The 21,710-nt window shown below is 36.9% G+C and overlaps 1 protein-coding gene across 1 annotated transcript in view; it reads right to left on the bottom strand.

Annotated features, from left to right (window-relative positions):
• The window catches only part of AKAP9 (A-kinase anchoring protein 9), a 156,680-nt gene that overhangs the window by 74,943 nt on the left and 60,027 nt on the right, over nt 1–21,710 (bottom strand). The window contains exons 15-17 of the mRNA XM_067042493.1: nt 21,119–21,317; nt 16,527–16,623; nt 15,174–15,266 (exon numbers count right to left, since the gene is read on the bottom strand). Of these exons, the coding sequence (XP_066898594.1) occupies nt 15,174–15,266; nt 16,527–16,623; nt 21,119–21,317 (389 nt within the window). The remainder of the gene's footprint in view (nt 1–15,173; nt 15,267–16,526; nt 16,624–21,118; nt 21,318–21,710) is intronic.

Raw genomic sequence — 21,710 nt, 5'->3', positions numbered from 1 at the left:
AAGCAGCAATAATCATTTATCAATCCCTTGTATTATTTCATTTAAATCCTACAATAAGCAACTACATAGCACAGGGAGATCACCTCCACGCTTTGTGACCACCTAGAGGGATATGATAGGGAAGGTGAGAGGGAGACACAAGAGGGAGGGGATATGGGGATATATGTATACATATAGCTGATTCACTTTGTTATACAGCAAAAACTAACACAACACTGTAAAGCAATTATACTCCAATAAAAATGTTAAAAAAATTTTTTTAATAAAAATGAAAATAAAAATCCTACAAGGTAGGTACAATTATTACCCCAATTTAATCATATGAGGAAACTAAAGAGAAAGATTAAGTAGATTAAAAGATTGAGTGATCTGCTTGTCTCTTTGACCCCCAAAACAAAGAGCAAATAAATGGTGAAAGGGGGGTTGAAATTTTGCAGTCTTACCTAGGCCCACCTTCTAAAATGTAACATTATACTATTACTTCCACATCAGAACAAATCTGCCTGGAAGATCTGTTACAATTGAATTAGGAAGAATAATTATAATAACAGTAGTCAGTGCTGGGAAAACTGAAGCACAGCAAGATTAGGAGCCATATCAATGGTAACATATGTAACAAATGTTAGAGATCTGAATCAAACTGTGTCTAATTATAGAGCTCAAGCACCTTAAACACTACATATTATACTGTTTCTGCCCAGACAAAGCACTACTACATCTCACCTACTAAACTGGACTTCCTGAATGCCTGTGCCAGCTTATCCAGAACCAGGGTTTGGTGGTAATATTCTGGACACTATCATCTGGAAAATATGCTCATTACAGCAAAATGTCAAAGACAGAGATGAAAGAATTAGTGAACTAGGCAATACAGCTTAGCAAAACATACCTTCAATCTTATCTAACTAGTGGTCAAGGCCTTAAAACTGGCCTCTATTTTAATCTCTTGTCTTGAACCTCATCTGCCTGTCTCACAATACTAAGAATGCAACATGGAAAGACAAAAAGATTAAAAATGTGAAAGAGAAGCAAAGAGATATGAGGAACAGAGTGAGAATATTCAACCAACATCTATCTAATCAAGAGTTCCAGGAGAACACACTAGAGAACAATGGAAAGAAAATATTTCATGAGATAATGACTGAGAATACAGAATACACCACTCCTAAGATTCAAGAAGGCCAATGAATCATAGAAGAACAAATAAAGAGAACACCAAAACCAAAGAGAAGACCTTAAAGTTCCCAGAGAAAAAATGTATTCCCTATGAGGGAACAACAGTTAAAATGACAAGCACTTTCTTAGCATAAACAAGAAAAGTCAGAAAACAATGGAATGTTATCTTTACAGTTTTGACATAAAAATCACTGTCAACCCAGATTCAAATGGTGAACAAAACGATCTTTCATAAATAAAAACAAAATAAAGATATAAAATAAAGACAAAAACAGAGTTTACTCTGAATAGACCATCAATAAAAGAACTTCTAAAGGATGTCCCTTAAAAAGCAGAAAAATGATCCTAGAAGTTAAGGCCTAAGAAAGGATTAGAACATAAAAATTTTTTTGTAAATATGTGGATAAATCTAAACACTGATAGGTATTAAGCAATAATAACTGCATGTAAATTGTGGAATAAAAAACCACTACATAGAGATTTGTAATTCCAGTCAGCATAAAGTAAGCTTGCTATGGCCTCTCTCCCACCGACTGCAACTGAAAACTCTGAACAAAATACAAAAACAAACTACCTGAGAATTCTGAAAAGTAAACAAAAGCAGGGAAATAGCAGAGGGAGTCAAAACTTGGAGAAGAAGAAAAAAAAAAACTTGGAGAAGAAATCTGTATAGAGAGGGTGAAACAGAACTTGTGGTCTGAACCTAACTGGGTTGTCTTAGTTTAAAAAAAAAAATTCACAATCTCCACAGGATTATAAGACCTAGAGTCTACAGAACCAAATATTCAAAATGTTTAACATACAATTCAGAATTAGATGACCTATACTTTGTCATATGTTGAAATTGTTGCCAGGAGATCCACTCTAAAAAAAAAAAAAACCAAACAAACGCTAAAGGACGTTTTTCAGGCTGAAGGGAAATAATACCAAAGGGAAACAAAGTGTGAAAAACAGCAGAATACACATTCTTTTCAAGTATGCATGGAGTATCCAACCAGACAGAACATATTTGGGACAACAAATTTAAATGAACTGAAATCATACAAGGTACATCCAACCATGAAGAAATTAAAAATTATTATATTAATCAAGTCAATCAATAGGAAGATATCTGAAAATCCCAAAGATATGGATATCAAACAACATATTTCTAAGTAACCTATGAATCAAAAAGGAGGTTAAAAGAGAAAAGATTTGGATTGAATGAAAATTTCTGGAATGCAGCTTAAAGAAAAACTTAAAAGGAAACTTATAGCATTAAATGCATATATTGGAAAAGAAGAAAGGTCTTTTACAAAACTAGAAAAAGAAGAGCAAATTAAACCCAAAGCAAACAGAAACAAGCAAAAAATAAAGAACAACCAATGAAAATAAAACAAAGACAATTAAAAAAAAAAACCAAAAGCTGGATCCTTTGAAATATCAATATAATCAATAAACTTCTAACTACACTGACAAGGAAAAAAGTGAGAAAGTACAGATAACATTCAGATCCCACAGCCACTAAATGATAAAGGGATACTATAAACAGCTCTACCAACAATAAATTCAACAGCTTAGATGAAATGGACCAATTCCTTGAGTGACACAAACTACCAAAGCTCACTCTAAAATAAATACAGCACCTGAAAATAACAAAATCTATTAAAGAAATTGAATTCAGTTAAAAAAAAAAAAAAACCTCCAACAAGGTAAACTCTAGGTCCAGTAAGATTCATTATCTAATTCTACAAAATATTTAAGTCTGAAATAATACCAGTATGACATAAATTCTTCCTGAAAATAGGAGAAGAGGGAATATATTTCAGCATTTTATAAGACCAGCATTATCCTAATATCAAAACCAAAGACATTATAAGAAAATAAAGGTAGGGGTAACGTTCCTCATGAAAACAGAATAAAGACGCATATTCTTTTTTTCTTGGCCACACCATGTAGCTTGTGCAATCCTAGTTCCCCACCAGGGACTGAACCTGGGAATTCCCCAAAGAGTCTTGGCAAAGTATTATTAAATATTGTAGAACCCAACAATATAAAATGTTGGAGACTGGCTCCAAAGGGACATGAAAACTCTTTGGAGGTGATGGAAATGTTTTAAATCTTGATTGTGGTGTTGGTTTCATACATGCAAACATTTGTTAAAATTCACTAAATTTTGCACTTATAATTAGGGAATGTAAATTTCACGTAAATTACACCTCAATAAGGATGACTATAAGCAAACAACAAAAACCTGACCATATGTTGTCACAAAACAAACTTGAAATTCTGAAAAACTGGTATCATAAAGATCACTTTCTTTTGTATATTCCTTGAGATTAGAAATGGGTAACAAATAATGAAAATAACTGTGTGGTTTGAAACAAACAAACATTAACTACCTTGTAATTCTGTCCTTTCTATTCACCACCATACCATCTAACCAAATTTCACCTGTGTTTACAATTAACTCTGCCTACTCTGTGCCGGTGTAGCTGAACTTAACTGAGGAGAAAAATTAAAAACCAAGCTGACTGGTCTCATTTTAAATTCACATCCACTACCCTTGAAATGAGCCATTAGTGATACTGGCTGATTCTACTCAACAGCCCTTGTCTTTTCTATTTCTTATTTCTCCTCCTCTTAGCCCTTTGTTTTCTTGTTTTCTCCTTAAAGCTCCAACATCTTCTCTTCCTTTCTCATTCTCAGGTGCCGACTTTGCTTTTTATTTTACAGAGAAAACAGAAGCAGTCAGAAAAGAACTTCCACAGTCTCCAAATACTGCATCTGAAAACATACCTGAATCATGAGTCAAATATTCTAACCTTTCTTCCTGTTTTAATGGATTGAACTATCATGCTCCTATCTAATGGCAACTTTTCAGGGGACTGCATTTCTCATCTACTTAAGGATATTGCTCCTGCAACTGTTCCTCTCTCTCTTTAATCAGCTATTTTTTTCCCTTTCTCCTCAATCACTTCAATTAGCATAGAAATATGATGTGATATCCTTCATCATAAACAAAAACAAACCAGCAACAACAAAAATCCACTACCTGACTCCCTACATCACTCTGTAGCTACTACCACTGTACTTCTCTCCTCCTCTTTCAAGTAAGACTCAAAATAATTCCTCATTCTTCTGCTTCACTCTCTCTCAAATCCAATCAGTTTGTCTTTACCATCCCATCAAATGTGTTCTTGTGAAAGTCACCAATGATTACACATTGTAAAATCCAATGATTTATTTGCACTTCTAATCTTTCTTGACTTATCAGAAACATCTGACACAGTTTAATACATTCTTTTCTTGATATACTTTTATTATTGGCTTCTGTGAGGCAATCTTTTGTCCTTTCCATATTTAATTTACCACTTCTTCTTAACCTTCTTTGTTCCTCCTCATTTCTCTGACCTCTAAACATCAGCGTTGGGCTTCCCTGGTGGCACAGTGGTTAAGAATTCACCTGCCAATGCAGGGGGCACAGGTTCGAGCCCTGGTCCAGGAAGATCCCACATACCGCGGAGCAACTAAGCCCGTGCACCATAACTACTGAGCCTGCGCCCTAGAGCCCATGCTCTGCAACAAGAGAAGCCACTGTGACAAGAAGCCTGTGCACAACAACAATAAGGAGCCCCCACTCACTGCAACTAGAGAAAGCCTGCGTGGAGCAAGGAAAACCCAATGCAGCCAAAAATAAATTAATTAATTTTTTTAAAAAAAGCATTAAACATCGGCATTCTCTAGGCTCAGTTCCCAGGTCCCTGCTCTATTTACGCTCACTATATTAATATTTTTCACAGCAACCATGGTAAACATACACATACAACAACAATAAAAAAACATTTCATATTGTGACCCAAAGCAAACGTAGGTACTTGTGTGTATGTTTTACATAATTGAACTTTGCCATTAATATTAAAATCCTGGTCCCAAACCAATAAATTGATTTCATGACTTAAAAAAAAGTTATATCTCACAGCTTGAAAAACACTAGATACTAACTACTGTGTTTACATGTCTAGTTTTATCTTAGCTCCTGAACTCTAGATTTATATATCCAATCACTTTCCTAACACTTATATTTACACATTTAATAACTGTTTTGCATATAACGGGAAAGCTGAATTCTTAAGTAGCCTACTCCTCTTCAAAAACTACTCCTTTGCGTTCTTCTTCATCCTACATCCAACACCTAAGTAAAGAGTAACTCCATTCTTCCATTTCCTTAGGTCAAATTACCTGCAGTATTATCTTCCCTTGAAGGGCAAGTCCTTGTCCCTCTTTCCCTGTATTTCTTCTTCTTTTATCTAGTTACATCTGCTGAGGAGATAAATCTGTACAAGGACTTCACAATATTTCTCCAAATGGAACCCATGAATACAGAGGTGGAAGGACTGAATCAAACCATCCTCCAACTTGGCAAAGCTGGCAGTTGCAGCAGGTGACCTTCACACTCTTACCAGTTCTCCCTGGACACCTCTTGAAGACATCCACTGGAGAACTGTTGACTTTTGCATCCCACTTTCTTAAAAGGTGCTCAATCTGTTATCTTCACGATTTACTCTCTCACTTCCATCTGAATTCTGCCCTATGTCACTTCAAAAGTGAGATCTTGGGGACGAAAGAAGATGGCAGAAGAGTAAGACACAGAGATCACCTTCCTCCCCACAGACACATCAGAAATACATCTACACGTGGAACTGCTCCTACAGAACACCCACTGAACGCTGGCAGAAGATCTCAGACCTTCCAAAAGGCAAGAAACTCCCCACGTACCTGGGAAGGGCAAAAGAAAAAAGAAAAGACAGAGACAAAAGAATAGGGATGGGACCTGCACCAGTGGGAGGGAGCTGTGAAGGAGGAAAGGTTTCCACACACTAGAAGCCCCTTCATGGGTGGAGACTGCAGGTGGCAGAGGGGGGAGCTTCGGAGCCATGGATGAGAGTGCAGTAACAGGGTGCGGAGGACAAAGTGGAGAGATTCCCACAGAGGATCAGTGCCAACCAGCACTCACCAGCCTGAGAGGCTTGTCTGCTCACCCGCCGGGACAGGTGGGGGCTGGGAGCTGAGGCTTGGGCTTCGGTCAGAAGCTGGGAGAGGACAGGGTTGGCTGAGTGAACACAGCCTGAAGGGGTTAGTGCACCACGGCTAGCCGAGAGGGAGTCTGGGAAAAAGTCTGGACCTGCCGAAGAGGCTAGAGACTTTTTCTTCCCTCTTTGCTTCTGGGGCACGAGGAGAGGGGTTTAAGGCGCCCCTTAAAGGAGCTCCAGAGACGGGCACGGAGCTGCCAAAGAGACAAGAGACTTTTTCTTGCCTCTTTGTTCCCTGGTGTGCAAAAAAAGGGGATTAAGCGCCCTGAGTAAAGGAGCTCCAGAAAAGCGCACAAGCCGCAGCTATCAGCGCGGAAACCAAAGACAGGCATGAGACGCTAGGGCTGCTGCTGCCACCACCAAGAAGCCTGTGTGCGAACACAGGTCACTCTCCACACCTCCCCTTCCGAGAGCCTGTGCAGCCCGCCACTGCCAGGGTCCCGGGATCCAGGGACAACTAACCCTGCAGAACGCATAGCACGCCTCAGGCTGGTGCAACATCATGCCAGCCTCTGCTGCCACAGGCTCGCCCCGCATCTGTACCCCTCCCTCCCCCCGGCCTGAGCCAGAGCCCCCGTATCAGCTGCTCCTTTAACCCCGTCCTGTCTGAGCAGACGCCCTCGGGCGACCTATGTGCAGACGTGGGGCCAAGTCCAAAGCTGAACCCCAAGAGCTGTGCAACACAGAGGAGAGGGGGAGTTCTCTCCCAATAGCCTCAGAAGCAGCAGATTAAATCTCCACAATCAACTTGAAATGCCGTGCATCTGTAGAATACCTGAATGGACAGTGAATCATCCCAAGTTGAGGAGGTGGACTTTGGGAGCAAGATATATTATTATTTTCCCCTTTTTCTCTTTTTGTGAGTGTGTATGTGTATGCTGCTGTGTGAGATTTTGTCTGTATAGCTTTGCTTTCACCATTTGTTCTAGGATTCTAACGGTCCTGTTTTTTTGGTTTGTTTTTTACTTTTTCAAATTTTTCTTCTTAATAATTATTTTTTATTTTAATAACTTTATTTTATTCTACCTTATTTTATCTTCTTTCTTTCTTCCTTTCTTCCTCCCTTCTTTCCTTCCTTTCTTTCCTTTCTATTTTTTCTAAATTTTATTTGGAGCCGTGTGGATTAAAGGCTCTTTGTGCTCCAGCCAGGCATCAGGACTGTGTCTCTGAGGTGGGAGAACCAACTTCAGGACACTGATCCACAAGAGACCTCCCAGCCCCATGTAATATCAAATGGCAAAAATCTCCCAGAGATCTCCATCTCAACATGAAGACCCAGCTTCACTCAACCACCAGCAAGCTACAGTGCTGGACACCCTATGCCCAACAACTAGCAAGACAGGACTACAGCCCCATCCATTAGCAGAGACTGCCTAAAATCATAAGGCTACAGACACCCCAAAACACACCACCAGACGTGGACCTGCCCACCAGAAAGACAAGATCCAGCCCCATCAACCAACACACAGGCACTAGTCCCTTCAACCAGGAAACCTACTCAACCCACTGAACCAACCTTAGCCACTGAGGACAGACACCAAAAACAACGGGAACTATGAACCTGCAGCCTGCAAAAAGGAAACCCCAAACACAGTAAGATAAGCAAAATGAGAAAACAGAGAAACACACAGCAGATGAAGGAGCAAGATAAAAACCTACCAGACCTAAAAAATGAAGAGGAAATAGGCAGTCTACCTGAAAAAGAATTCAGAATGATGATGGTAAAGATGATCCAAAATCTTGGAAATACAATAGACAAAAATGCAAGAAACATTTAACAAAGACCTAGAAGAAATAAAGAGGAAGCAAGAAACGATGAGCAACACAATAAATGAGATGAAAAATACTCTAGATGGGATCCACAGCAGAATAACTGAGGCAGAAGAATGGATAAGTGACCTGGAAGATAAAATAGTGGAAATAACTACTGCAGAGCAGAATAAAGAAAAAAGAATGAAAAGAACTGAGGACAGTCTCAGAGACCTCTGGGACAACATTAAACACAACAACATTCAAATTATAGGAGTCCCAGAAGAAGAAGAGAAAAAGAAAGGGACTGAGAAAATATTTGAAGAGATTATAGTTGAAAACTTCCCTAATATGGGAAAGGAAATAGTTAATCAAGTCCAGGAAGCACAGAGAGTCCCATACAGGATAAATCCAAGGAGAAACAGTCCATGACACATATTAATCAAACTATCAAAAATTAAATACAAAGAAAACATATTAAAAGCAGCAAGGGAGAAACAACAAATAACACACAAGGGAATCCCCATAAGGTTAACATCTGATCTTTCAGCAGAAACTCTGCAAGCCAGAAAGGAGTGGCAGGACATATTTAAAGTGATGAAGGAGAAAAACCTACAACCAAGATTACTCTACCCAGCAAGGATCTCATTCAGATTTGATGGAGAAATTAAAAACTTTACAGACAAGCAAAAGCTGAGAGAGTTCAGCACCATCAAACAAGCTTTACAACAAACGCTAAAGGAAATTCTCTAGGCAAGAAACACAAGAGAAGGAAAAGACCTACAAGAACAAGCTCAAAACACTTAAGTAAATGGTAATAGGAACATAAATATCAATAATTACCTTAAATGTAAATGGATTAAATGCTCCCACCAAAAGACACAGACTGGCTGAGTGGATAAAAAAACAAGACCCATATATGTGCTGTCTACAAGAGACCCACTTCAGACCTAGGGACATAGACAGACTGAAAGTGAGGGGATGGAAAAAGATATTCCATGCAAATGGAAATCAGAAGAAAGCTGGAGTAGCAATTCTCATATCAGACAAAATAGATTTTATTTTATTTTTTTTGCGGTACGCGGGCCTCTCACTGTTGTGGCCTCTTCCATTGCAGAGCATAGGCTCCGGACGTGCAGGCTCAGCGGCCATGGCTCACAGGTCTAGCCGCTCCACGGCATGTGGGATCTTCCCGGACTGGGGCACAAACCTGTGTCCCATGCCTCGGCCGGCGGACTCTCAACCACTGCACCACCAGGGAAGCCCCAAAATAGATTTTAAAATAAAGACTATTACAAGGGACAAAGAAGGACACTACATAATGATCAAGGGATCGATCCATGAAGAAGATATAACAATTGTAAATATTTATGCACCCAACATAGGAGCACCTCAATACATAAGGCAAATACTAACTGCCATAAAAGGTTAAATCAACAGAAACACAATCATAGTAGGGGACTTTAACACCCCACTTTCACGAATGGACAGATCATCCAAAATGAAAATAAATAAGGAAACAGAAGTTTTAAATGATACATTAAACAACATGGACTTAATTGATATTTATAGGACATTCCATCCAAAAACAACAGAATACACATTTTTCTCAAGTGCTCATGGAACATTCTCCAGGATAGATATCTTGGGTCACAAATCTAGCCTTGGTAAATTTAAGAAAATTGAAATCGTATCAAGTATCTTTTCCGACCACAGCGCTATGAGACTAGATATCAATTACAGGAAAAGATCTGAAAAAAATACAAACATATGGAGGCTAAACAATACACTACTTAATAACGAAGTGATCACTGAAGAAATCAAAGAGGAAATCAAAAAATACTTAGAAACAAATGACAAGGGAGACACCATGACCCAAAACCTATGGGATACAGCAAAAGCAGTTCTAAGAGGGATGTTTATAGCTATACAAGCCTACCTTAAGAAACAGGGAACATCTCGAATAAACTACCTAACCTTGCACCTAAAGCAATTAGAGAAAGAAGAACAAAAAAACCCCAAATTTAGCAGAAAGAAAGAAATCATAAAGATCAGATCAGAAGTAAATGAAAAAGAAATGAAGGAAACGATAGCAAAGATCAATAAAACTAAAAGCTGGTTCTTTGAGAGGATAAACAAAATTGATAAACCATTAGCCAGACTCATCAAGAAAAAAAGGGAGAAGACTCAAATCAATAGAATTAGAAATGAAAAAGGAGAAGTAACAACTGACACTGTAGAAATACAAAAGATTATTACAAACTACTACAAGTAACTGTATGACAATAAAATGGACAACCTGGAAGAAATAGACACATTCTTAGAAATGCACAACCTGCTGAGACTGAACCAGGAAGAAATAGAAAATATGAACAGACCAATCACAAGCACTGAAATTGAAACTGTGATTAAAAATCTTCCAACAAACAAAAGCCCAGGACCAGATGGCTTCACAGGCAAATCCCATCAAACATTTACAGAAGAGCTAACACCTATCCTTCTCAAACTCTTCCAAAAGATAGCAGAGGGAGGAACACTTCCAAACTCGTTCTATAAGGTCAACATCACCCTGATACGAAAACCAGACAAAAACGTCACAAAGAAAGAAAACTACAGGCCAATATCACTGATGAACAGAGATGCAAAAATCCTCAACAAAATACTAGGAAACAGAATCCAACAGCACATTAAAAGGATCATACACCATGATCAAGTGGGGTTTACTCAAAGAATGCAAGGATTCAATATACACAAATCAATCAATGTGATACACCATATCAACAAACTGATGGAGAAAAACCATATGATCTACTCAATAGATGCAGAGAAAGCTTTTGACAAAATTCAACACCCATTTATGATAAAAACCCTGCAGAAAGTAGGCATAGAGGGAACTTTCCTCAACATAATAAAGGCCATATATGACAAACCCACAGCCAACATCATCCTCAATGGTGAAAAACTGAAACCATTTCCACTAAGAGCAGGAACAAGACAACGTTGCCCACTCTCACCACTCTTATTCAACCTAGTTTTGGAAGTTCTAGCCACAGCAGTCAGAGAAGAAAAAGAAATAAACGGAATCCAAATCGGAAAAGAAGAAGTAAAGCTCTCACTGTTTGCAGATGACATGATACTATACATAGAGAATCCTAAGGATGCTACCAGAAAACTACTAGAGCTAATCAATGAATTTGGTAAAGTAGCAGGATACAAAATTAATGCACAAAGATCTCTTGCATTTGTATACACTAATGATGAAAAATCTGCGAGTGAAATTAAGAAAACACTCCCATTTACCACTGCAACAAAAAAAATAAAATATCTAGGAATAAACCTACCTAAGGAGACAAAAGACCTGTATGCAGAAAATTATAAGACACTGATGAAAGAAATTAAAGATGATACAAACAGATGGAGAGATATACCATGTTCTTGGATTGGAAGAACTAACATTGTGAAAGTGACTATACTATGCAAAACAATCTACAGATTCAATGCAATCCCTATCAAACTACCATTGGCATTTTTTACAGAGCTAGAACAAAAAATTTCACAATTTGTATGGAAACACAAAAGACCCCGAATAACCAAAGCAATCTTGAGAACAAAAAATGAGGCTGGAGGAATCAGGCTCCCTGACTTCAGACTATATTAAAAAGCTACCGTAATCAAGACAGTATGGTATTGGCACAAAAACAGACATATAGATCAATGGAACAGGATAGAAAGCCCAGAGATAAACCCACACACATATGGTCACCTTATCTTTGATAAAGGAGGCAAGAATATACAGTGGAGAAAAGACAGCTTCTTCAATAAGTGGTGCTGGGAAAACTAGATAGGTACATGTAAATGTATGAAATTAGAACACTCTCTAACACCATACACAAAAATAAACTCAAAATGGGTTAAAGACCTAAATGTAAGGCCAGACACTATCAAACTCTTAGAGGACAACATAGGTAGAATACTCTATGACATAAATCACAGCAAGATCCTTTTTGACCCATCTCCTAGAGGAATGGAAATAAAAACAAAAATAAACAAATGGGACCTAATGAAACTTCAAAGCTTTACATAGCAAAGGATACCACAAACAAGACCAAAAGACAACTCTCAGAATGGGAGAAAATAGTTGCAAATGAAGCAACTTACAAAGGATTAATCTCTAAAATTTATAAGCAACTCATGCAGCTCAATAAGAAAAAAAACAAACAACCCAATCCAAAAATGGGTAGAAGACCTAAACAGACATTTCTCCAAAGAAGATATACAGATTGCCAACAGATACATGAAAGAATACTCAACATCGTTAATCATTAGAGAAATACAAATCAAAACTACAATGAGATATCATCTCATACCGGTCAGAATGGCCATCATCAAAAAATCTAGAAACAATAAATGTGGAGAGGGTGTGGAGAAAAGGGAACCCTCTTGCACTGCTGGTGGGAATGTAAATTGATACAGCCACTATGGAGAACAGTATGGAGGTTCCTTAAAAAACTACAAATAGAACTGCCATATGACCCAGCAATCCCACTACTGGGTATATACCCTGAGAAAACCATAATTGAAAAAGAATCATGTACCAAAATGTTCATTGCAGCTCTATTTACAACAGCCAGGACATGGAAGCAACCTAAGTGTCCACCAACAGATGAATGGATAAAGAAGATGTGGCACATATATACAATGGAGTATTACTCAGCCATAAAAAGAAATGAAACTGAGTTATTTATAATGAGGTGGATGGACCTGGAGTCTGTCATACAGGGTGAAGTAAGTCAGAAGGAGAAAAACAAATACCGTATGCTAAGACATATATATGGAATCTAAGAAAAAAAAAAAGTCATGAAGAGACTAGGGGTAGGACAGGAATCAAACACAGCCCTACTAGAGCATGGAATTGAGGATATGGGGAGGGGGAAGGGTAAACTGTGACGAAGTGAGAGAGTGGCATGGACATATATACACTACGAAACGTAGGGTGGATAGCTAGTGGGAAGCAGCCACATGGCACAGGGAGATCAGCTCGGTGGTTTGTGACCAACTAGAGGGTTGGGATTGGGAAGGTGGGAGGGAGGGAGATGCAAGAGGGAAGAGATATGGGAACAAAGTATATGTAGAACTGATTCACTTTGTTGTAAAGCAGAAACTGACACACCACTGTAAAGCAATTATACTCCAAAAAAGATGTTAAAAAAAAAAAAGTGAGGTCTTCTGTGATTACCCTATATAAAATAACATCATCTCACTCCCCATGGAATTTCCTGATCCTATTACCCTGGTTCATTTTTTTCTTTATAGTATTTACTACCATCTGTATATTGTCTATTTGCTCCAACTAGGATGTAAGGTCTACAGGAGTAATGATTTCATCTCTTTTTCCTCTGTTATACCCTAGCATTCAGAATACATTGGCAGTGAAATGTTAATGAGCTTTTTCAGTAGTACTACTGAATAACAGTACTATTTTTTCAGTAGTACCTACCCAAATCACAGGCTGAATCTAATGTTATCTATGTTGGGAATCACTACCTCTACTGGCTTCTTCTATATGCCCTGTGCTTTTAAAACAATTTTTCTCAGTCTTTTTCTAATATCGTATGTGAGGGTTACAGGGTAGAGCATAATCCTATGTGTATCAGTGACTAATATAAACCATCTATACTATTCTAGGATCAAGCTGGACCATCAAATGTTGTCTCTTGGATCACAGTACCTTGGCCGCCTTTGGAACAGGTTTTCATTGACCTGTACTTTGGTAATCTGCTATCAGCTTGGATAAATGATGCTTCACAAAACAGATTTATATCATCACCATTATCATAGTAGTAAGACTACTTTAAAAATGTCACTTATGAATCTTTACTATCTTCTAGGTGCTTTATATGTATTAGTTCATTGAATCTTCACAAGAATTACTATTATTTCTATTATTCTCCTCTTTTAACATAGAGGGAGGTGAGATTGAAAACTTAAGTAGCTTTCCTAAGATCACAAATCTAGTAAAGCAGAACAAGAATTTAAAGCATGGTATATCCTATACTAAAACCTCATGTTCTTAACTACTATACTATGATGCTCTGTTATAAACATTTCACTTGAGAAATTTATATAAAAGGTTAAGTATAAAAGAAAACATGCAAGTCTCTAAAAGAACTAGATAGTGAGAGCTATATAAAAGTGATGGTGCCTCACTTTTTACTGTGAACTAAATATTCAATTCAGATACAGAAATGAGTAGGTCTTTATGGCCCACATATTTCTTTGAGTCTTGACCTCCTCATGTAATTTATGTTTAAGCTGATTCCTTATTCATTTCCTGTAAATTCTGTCACTCCTTCCACTTTAAAATGCATATACTCCACTATGATTGTTACACTGGAACAGTTTAAATATTATAAAAAACAAGCAGACAAACTCAGAATTCAACTGTTCTAAAATAAGAACCCAATTAGGTATAAGTATTTTAAAAGAGAATACAGAGGGCTTCCCTGGTGGTGCAGTGGTTGGGAGTCTGCCTGCCGATGCAGGGGACATGGGTTTGTGCCCTGGTCTGGGAAGATCCCACATGCCGCAGAGCGGCTGGGCCCGTGAGCCATGGCCGCTGAGCCTGTGCGTCCGGAGCCTGTGCTCCGCAATGGGAGAGGCTACAACAGTGAGAGGCCCAAGTACCACAAAAGAAAAAAAGAGACAACGGTATACTAGGTGATATGCTTGGTGTTCAGGAGATTACAAGAATAGCTCTGGGCATAGCAGCCAACAGCATCTACGGTCATTAATATCACAGTAACTTCTCTGGGAGGAGGTAGGCAAAGGTAATACATAAAAGACCAAGTACTTTTCTCATTTCCTACCATATCCCCCACCTTTAAGGAAGGCCAAACTCTTTCCTATGGTACTACTTACAAGGTAACAAATTTATAACTCTGAAAAGTTTCTAATTGCTATTCCACATCGAGAAGAATGCGTTTCTCAAAGAAAAATTCACAGAACATTCCATTCAAAGGCAATTGTGGTTAATACCAGTATTTGACAACTTAAATGAGCTATGTATAAAATTTACAACAAAAAATAAAGTGCATTACCACCAATAAAATGTATGTTTTTTGAAGGCTAAAAGGGAATACAGACCACAATAACCTTCCAAATAAACTATAAACTTACCTTAGCTACTTCTTCTTCTAATCGTTCTTGGTACTGTTTTTCCAGCAACTTAACCATATTTGTTTCCTGTTTCACTCCAAATTCACCAGAAAACTAAATTAAAAAGCAAAATACGACATACTTATTTACACTAATTATACACCACTTATTTTAAAACTTCTACTCTCAAATATCTTCAAAAGATTACTATTTTTTTAGAAAGCTGCTGAAAAATTTTAATAAATGAATTTCTGCTCCCTTAATTAAAAACAATAATTCTAGCAAATAATTCGAGTGTACAATTCTACTAAATAATTGTACTTACTACTGTGAACCTAACAAAGATGCAAAGTGAGAAATGTATTTACAAATACTAACACACAGTTCTAGAGTGGGGAAAAGATACTTCTTAAATATAATTAATAAGATGTGCATGTATTTAATTTTAAGTAATGTTAACAGTAGCTGTCTTTGCTCATGGCATTATAAACAAATTTCTTTTCTTCTTGGTACTTATTAATAGTATCCAGTTTTCTACAAATACAAATTACTTTTATAAACAGAAAAAAAAGAATGGTTATTTAAATGTAAACATGTTCTTGGCAAGAAAGTACTTCTTTATTTACCAATTATCTGAATGTCATCCAAACAGATATTCCATGTGGGATGAATGTGGAAGAATTGAGAATGTGGCCAATGTCTCTCTTCTATATCCAGAATGAGAGAGGCCAATGATCTTTTTCTGTAGCACTTAAGAACTAAAAATTTACTGAGTGAAGATCAGGGTTTTACAGTTATGTTCGAGAAAAGTGGCCACAAATTGGGAATATATACAGTGCTGAGGAGAGGCAAAAGGTGGTTTAGCTAGATGAGATATACTGTAAAAGATGAGGGGCTTTTCTATAGCATATGGCCTGTGCTGAAGAAAGCCTCATCCAATGTCTCAGCCCTAGCATACTGAATTTTGGGAATTCCTAAATACTATTCTAGAGACAGCCTAGTTCAACTCCCCATGGTAGGAAGGAAAGCTGTTTCTCTTTTCTGAAACTAATTTGTTATAAAGTTCAGGGCACTGAAACTAATTTGTAATACACCCCATGTTATATAAAACAAGACAATTTTTAAACTAGAACATATTTAGGGGGAAAAAAACACATCTCAATTTTAACTTTCTTGTGTTTTTCCTATGCTATGAAAGTACATCAAATTTCTTCACTTATATATTGTTCTGGGTCTTTTACGTAAGATATTATCCTCATATTTACTATACTTAATTCTTAGCAACTATTTATTGGATAATTATTAAACCACAGACATAAAAATGACAGTAACGAAAATAAAATCAGTGTACATAACAGTTTAAAGATATAATACCTCTGCCGCACCATCGATGTTCTGTTTTAGACAACTTCCTGGGTATACTGTTTTCTGTACATCAGATTCAGTAATTACCATTGAATCAATGGAATAGCTAAAGATAAATAAAAGAAGATGAAAGAATTAGTGTTGTGTGTAAATTTTACTGCTAGTCCAAATTTACAGCATGCATAAAATGTGTACTGGGGCAATGGAAACAAGAATGACCGGTAAAGAGTTACAGGTATTATAACTTAAGTCATATTTTTGACTGATTAAAAATAAAGCAGCAGAATTAAATGACAGAATATTTTAATAGATTATCCCTGAATTTTATGCCATTGTATAAAGTCTACTACAAAAGCATGACATGGAGCTGTTTATAAGTATTAACATTTTTAAAAAGTTACCTATGCTATTATCGAGTAAAAAAGTCTGTAAAATCTCATGTTTATTAAAAATTTACACACACACTCACACACACACACACACACACACACACACAGAAAAGTGTGGAAGAATACATATCAAAAGTGACACTGATGGGCTTCCCTGGTGGCGCGGTGGTTAAGAATCCACTTGCCAACGCAGGGGACACGGGTTCAATCCCTGGTGCAGGAGGATCCCACATGCTGCGGAGCAACTATGCCCGTGTGCCACAACTACTGAGCCTGAGCTCTAGAGCCAGTGAGCCACAACTACTGAGCCCACGTGTCACAACTACTGAAGCCCGTGTGCCTAGAGCCCATGCTCTGCAACAAGAGAAGCCACCGCAACGAGAAGCCCACGCACTGCAACAGAGTAGCCCCCGCTCACTGCAACTAGAGAAAGCCCGCGCGCAGCAACAAAGACCCAATGCAGACAATAAATAAATAAATAAATAAGTAGGACCTTCATTTTAAAAAAAGTAACACTGATTACCTCTAGTGGAATAGGTGGGCAGTAACAATGAGAAAGATTCTTAATTTATACATAACCACTTCTGGAATTTTTTGTTTTTAATCTGTTCATGTATCTTTTGGTATTCATGTCCTTCCTTATTCTGGATTGTATTGTATTTGGTCATTTCCAAATGTTCACTCTTACAAATAAAGCTACAGTGTAACTCTTCATAAATATATCTTTGCACATATCTGTAGATGTTTCTACATAAAAAAATCCTATAATTTTTAACATTTAAAATTTTAATAAATGCCATATTTGAAAAACTTACATTAATTTAAGTCCATAACAGTACCATTTAAGTATTTTCTCAAAACTTCAACAACACAGAGTCGTAACAGTTTTAAAACTTTCTTAGAACATGTATGTCTTTATTTTTGAGATTACACATTCTTTCAAATGCTACTGGTCATGAAAGTTTCCTCTGTAGTGACTTGCCTATACATCTTCTATATTCATGTTACATGATCGTAAAAACTCATTTTTCTTGTCTTTATTCTCTGCCCTTTCCTGGTTCTTCTTTCTTATCATTTTGTCTGCTTCCTCACAGTTTCTTGCATACACTATTATGATCCTTTGTTTCATGTCTTCTTATTTTCATAGCCCATGGAAAATCCTGATTATTTATCCAGCTATAAAGACCCAAATTTCAAAAAAAAAAAATGCTGCTTAGTCCACAAGGACTTCAATTCTGTAATTTTATAGCATTTGAAAGTGTTTATCCCAAATTCAAAAAAAATAGTCTGGCTAAAACCAAATTCACTGTTCCCATCTTACAAATTAAGGTCCTACCCCTCCACCTGTCTGATTTCTCTATTTATATTAATACATCATAAACCTCCATATTCTCTAGCTCAAACAACACAGGTCATCCTTCCTCTGCTTTGCTCCCAAGATTCCTTCTATCTCAATGTCTCATAGTCAACCCTTCATTTCCATTTCCCCTGGAGCCACTCCAAAAAACATCATTGCAGAAATGTCAAGTGATGGGCACTGAAAAATGCCACAAAGACATGGGTTTATGTTCCAGCACTTTGGCTGTATCGTCATGTTATATTCCCCAATCATTACTTTAAAAAAAATTACTGTTTTGTGACTATTATTTCAATGATTGGATTGAAGTCCCCTGAGGTAAAGGACCACTTTATATACATCTAAAGTTTCCTCCATGACATCTAGCCAAGTCTGTTCCCAGTCAAGGTTTCTTTTAATCCTCATGATCTCAAGGTAGTTTTTATTCCCTAATATTACTCAGACATGTTTATATATCACCCCAAGACCACAAAGCCAGTCAAAGGTCAAATCAGGAGTCAAATACAGGTCCATATGACTCTAAAGCTCACGGTTGTTCCAATTCCATACTATATCGCCAAGAGGTTTCTAGTATGACATCACCAAATATTTGTTAAATGAATGACAATTATTTTTCTTAAACTAGTTCAAGTCTATCTTAGGAGAACAGTATATTCTTTATTCAAAAAGTGTTATAGTTGTGTCCAAATATGTGATGACATTTAACAAGAAATAACTTTAAATACATGTTCATAGGAGTGAACATGGCAGTCAATCAGCCTCATTTTTGCAGGGTGGGAGAAAACTAATGGTTTTAGTTGAAAGGTATTGTTAATACATTTCCAGTGATTTTATTAGAGAAACTCTAAAAAAGCATGATGAGCTGGCAAAAGCCCAAGTGCAAGAACAGCAAAGTAGGTCTACACTTCCAGAAAACTTCCTTTTCTTCATGCTTTGGAGAGAAAACATCACTAATGAAAGGAAGGAAACTTGAAATACTGTAAGTGGTTATGAAAGAGTTCTTGCTGTATACCTATTTTCTTTCGTATCAAAAAACCTAAAGTAATAGTTTCCAAATATCAATCTATGGACTGCCTGCTTCAGAATTATCTTGTTACAAATATAAATGACCAGAATCCATCTCAAAGCTACTGAATCTAACTCTTCAAATGTAAAATCCAGTAACCTGTAATTTCAATAATAACAATGAAAAAATAATAATTTCAAACTCGAATAATTTCAAAAACCTCCAATGTTTTTAATGCATGGTAAAGTTTGGGAACCACTGACCTCAAATAAAATGGAAGCTTTATAAGGCTGTGCTAATGCTGGATAAACAATTCCAAAGCCTACATACAGACCCTGAATAAAAGATGGAGAAACAGAATGCTTCTAAAGAAGTGTGGAAATTCAGTATTTTGTCTTCAAAAAAAACCCCCAAACAAAACAAAAAACCCCCTTGTCTTTAGGTTCCAATAACAAGTGCCTATAGAGACATCACTTTTAGAGCAGCAGAGCCAGTCAAAGTTAGGTTAAATCTCTGAGGACTTTATAGAGCTAGTTAAATACTACAGCACACTTCCCTACTAAATTATAAACTGTTCATTCATTTAACAAATATGTATTGAGCACCTACTATGTATAGGGAATTATTATAGGGTTTGGGATACAGTGAATAAATAAACAAAAATCCCCTTACAAAGCCTGAACTCCTTCACAGGGGACAGATAACAAAAACAAATAAATAAACCTCCCCTCCAAATATAATATAGACTTATTTTCATTTTATATAAATATATAGTTTTATATATATAAAAACAGTTAATATAGAAAAATGAAGCAGGAAATTCATATACAGAGTTATCAGGGATGATTTTAATTTCAATAGGGTGATCAGGATAGGCCTCATGAGAACATGACATCTGAGTAAAAGACCCAAAGGAGGTGAGTGTGTTGGGCATGGAAATATCTAGAGAAATATCATTCCACGTAGAGGAAAAGCAATGAGAGAGAAATTCATAAGGCAGGAGCATACTGACGGTTTGAGTATCTCGAGGAGATTATGTGGCTTTACAATAGTAAGTGACAAGCAAGTCCACGGGAGGTAAATTCAGAGATAATAGGGACCCATTATACAGGTCCTAGTAAGGCACAGTAAGAACAGAAGAGCACTAGAATAGCATGATTTGTCTTAAATTTTAAAAGCAAAAATTTAGAACTGTGTTGAGAACAAACTTTAGGGAAGAGTTAGAGTAGAAGCAAGGAGATCCATTGTTGCAGTAATCCAAGTGAGACATGATGATGGCAGGGACCAGGGGATGAGAAGTGGTACAGTTTAGATTTATTTTGGAAGTAGAGATAACAGCATTTCTTGATAGACTGGAAGTGAGTCACCAGAGATGGAGTTAGATGGCTGCAGAGGAGCAAATTTTGAAGGCAAGATCCAGAGTTGTGTTTTGGACATGGTGAATCTGAGCATTAGACAACCAAGTGGAGAAAGTCCAGTATGATTGGAATGATCGTATCTTATATTCTTTGTGTACTCCCCATATCAAAGTAGCAAAGACTGGGCATACAATAAACAAGTAACATGCACACCGCCTGATTTAACTTAGCATATTCATAACAACAAGCATCTTTATAAAAATAAAGGTATAAGTAAAATTCCTATTATAAAATGTATTTGGTTTACATTAACATTTACTTCACACATTTCAGAGATGAAGAATTATCTCCTGTTCTTATTTCTTGGCAATGCTATAGCCCATCTCTTTCAAGCAAATTCGCTTAAGTTACACTTTTTTCTTAACACAACCATACTATGACTGTTACTAAGCTACAAATACTATTGAATGAAATTATAAGTAGATGGATACCTTGGCTGAACTGTGAACTCATTAACAGCTCGTAGCCTTTCCTGCAAAGAATGAATCTCTGCCCCATAGTTTTCTTCCGTTTCTTTCAGTTGCTGCTGCAAAGAGGATATGAGTTTTTCTAATTCTTGAACTTGTCCTTCAAGTTGTTTAATTTTTTCGGTATATTGCAGAGCAGATAACTTTCTTTTATGACAAACATCTGAGTTACATGAATGGAAGAAAATGCACATTTCAATACAAATTTCTTAGTGAAATACCACAATCACTGTTTTGAATGTGCAGAGAATATTAATTCTTTGAAAAATGTTTTTAGTAGTAATAACTCAGGTATCAATTTAAACTCATTTAGACTGATGATAACAAGAAAACATGAATAGTGTAATTCAAGATCATTTCTTATATCTTCATGGCTGCAGTACCCCTAAAACTACCAATTTTGTCTTTAAATTGAAAATAATTTATAACCAGAGAATGTAAGAAGTGAGAAGACATGAGTAGTCTAAATCTTTCATTTTAAGGATGAGAAAACTGGGACCAAAGAGGGTTACAGTGAAATGCCCAACACACTAAGTTGTCTCAAATTTTAAAGTAA

The sequence above is a fragment of the Kogia breviceps genome, chromosome 9 (genome assembly GCF_026419965.1).
Source record: "Kogia breviceps isolate mKogBre1 chromosome 9, mKogBre1 haplotype 1, whole genome shotgun sequence".
Lineage (NCBI taxonomy): Eukaryota > Metazoa > Chordata > Mammalia > Artiodactyla > Physeteridae > Kogia > Kogia breviceps.
Note: the sequence above shows the minus strand (reverse complement) of the source record. Positions and strands in the feature narration are given on the sequence as shown.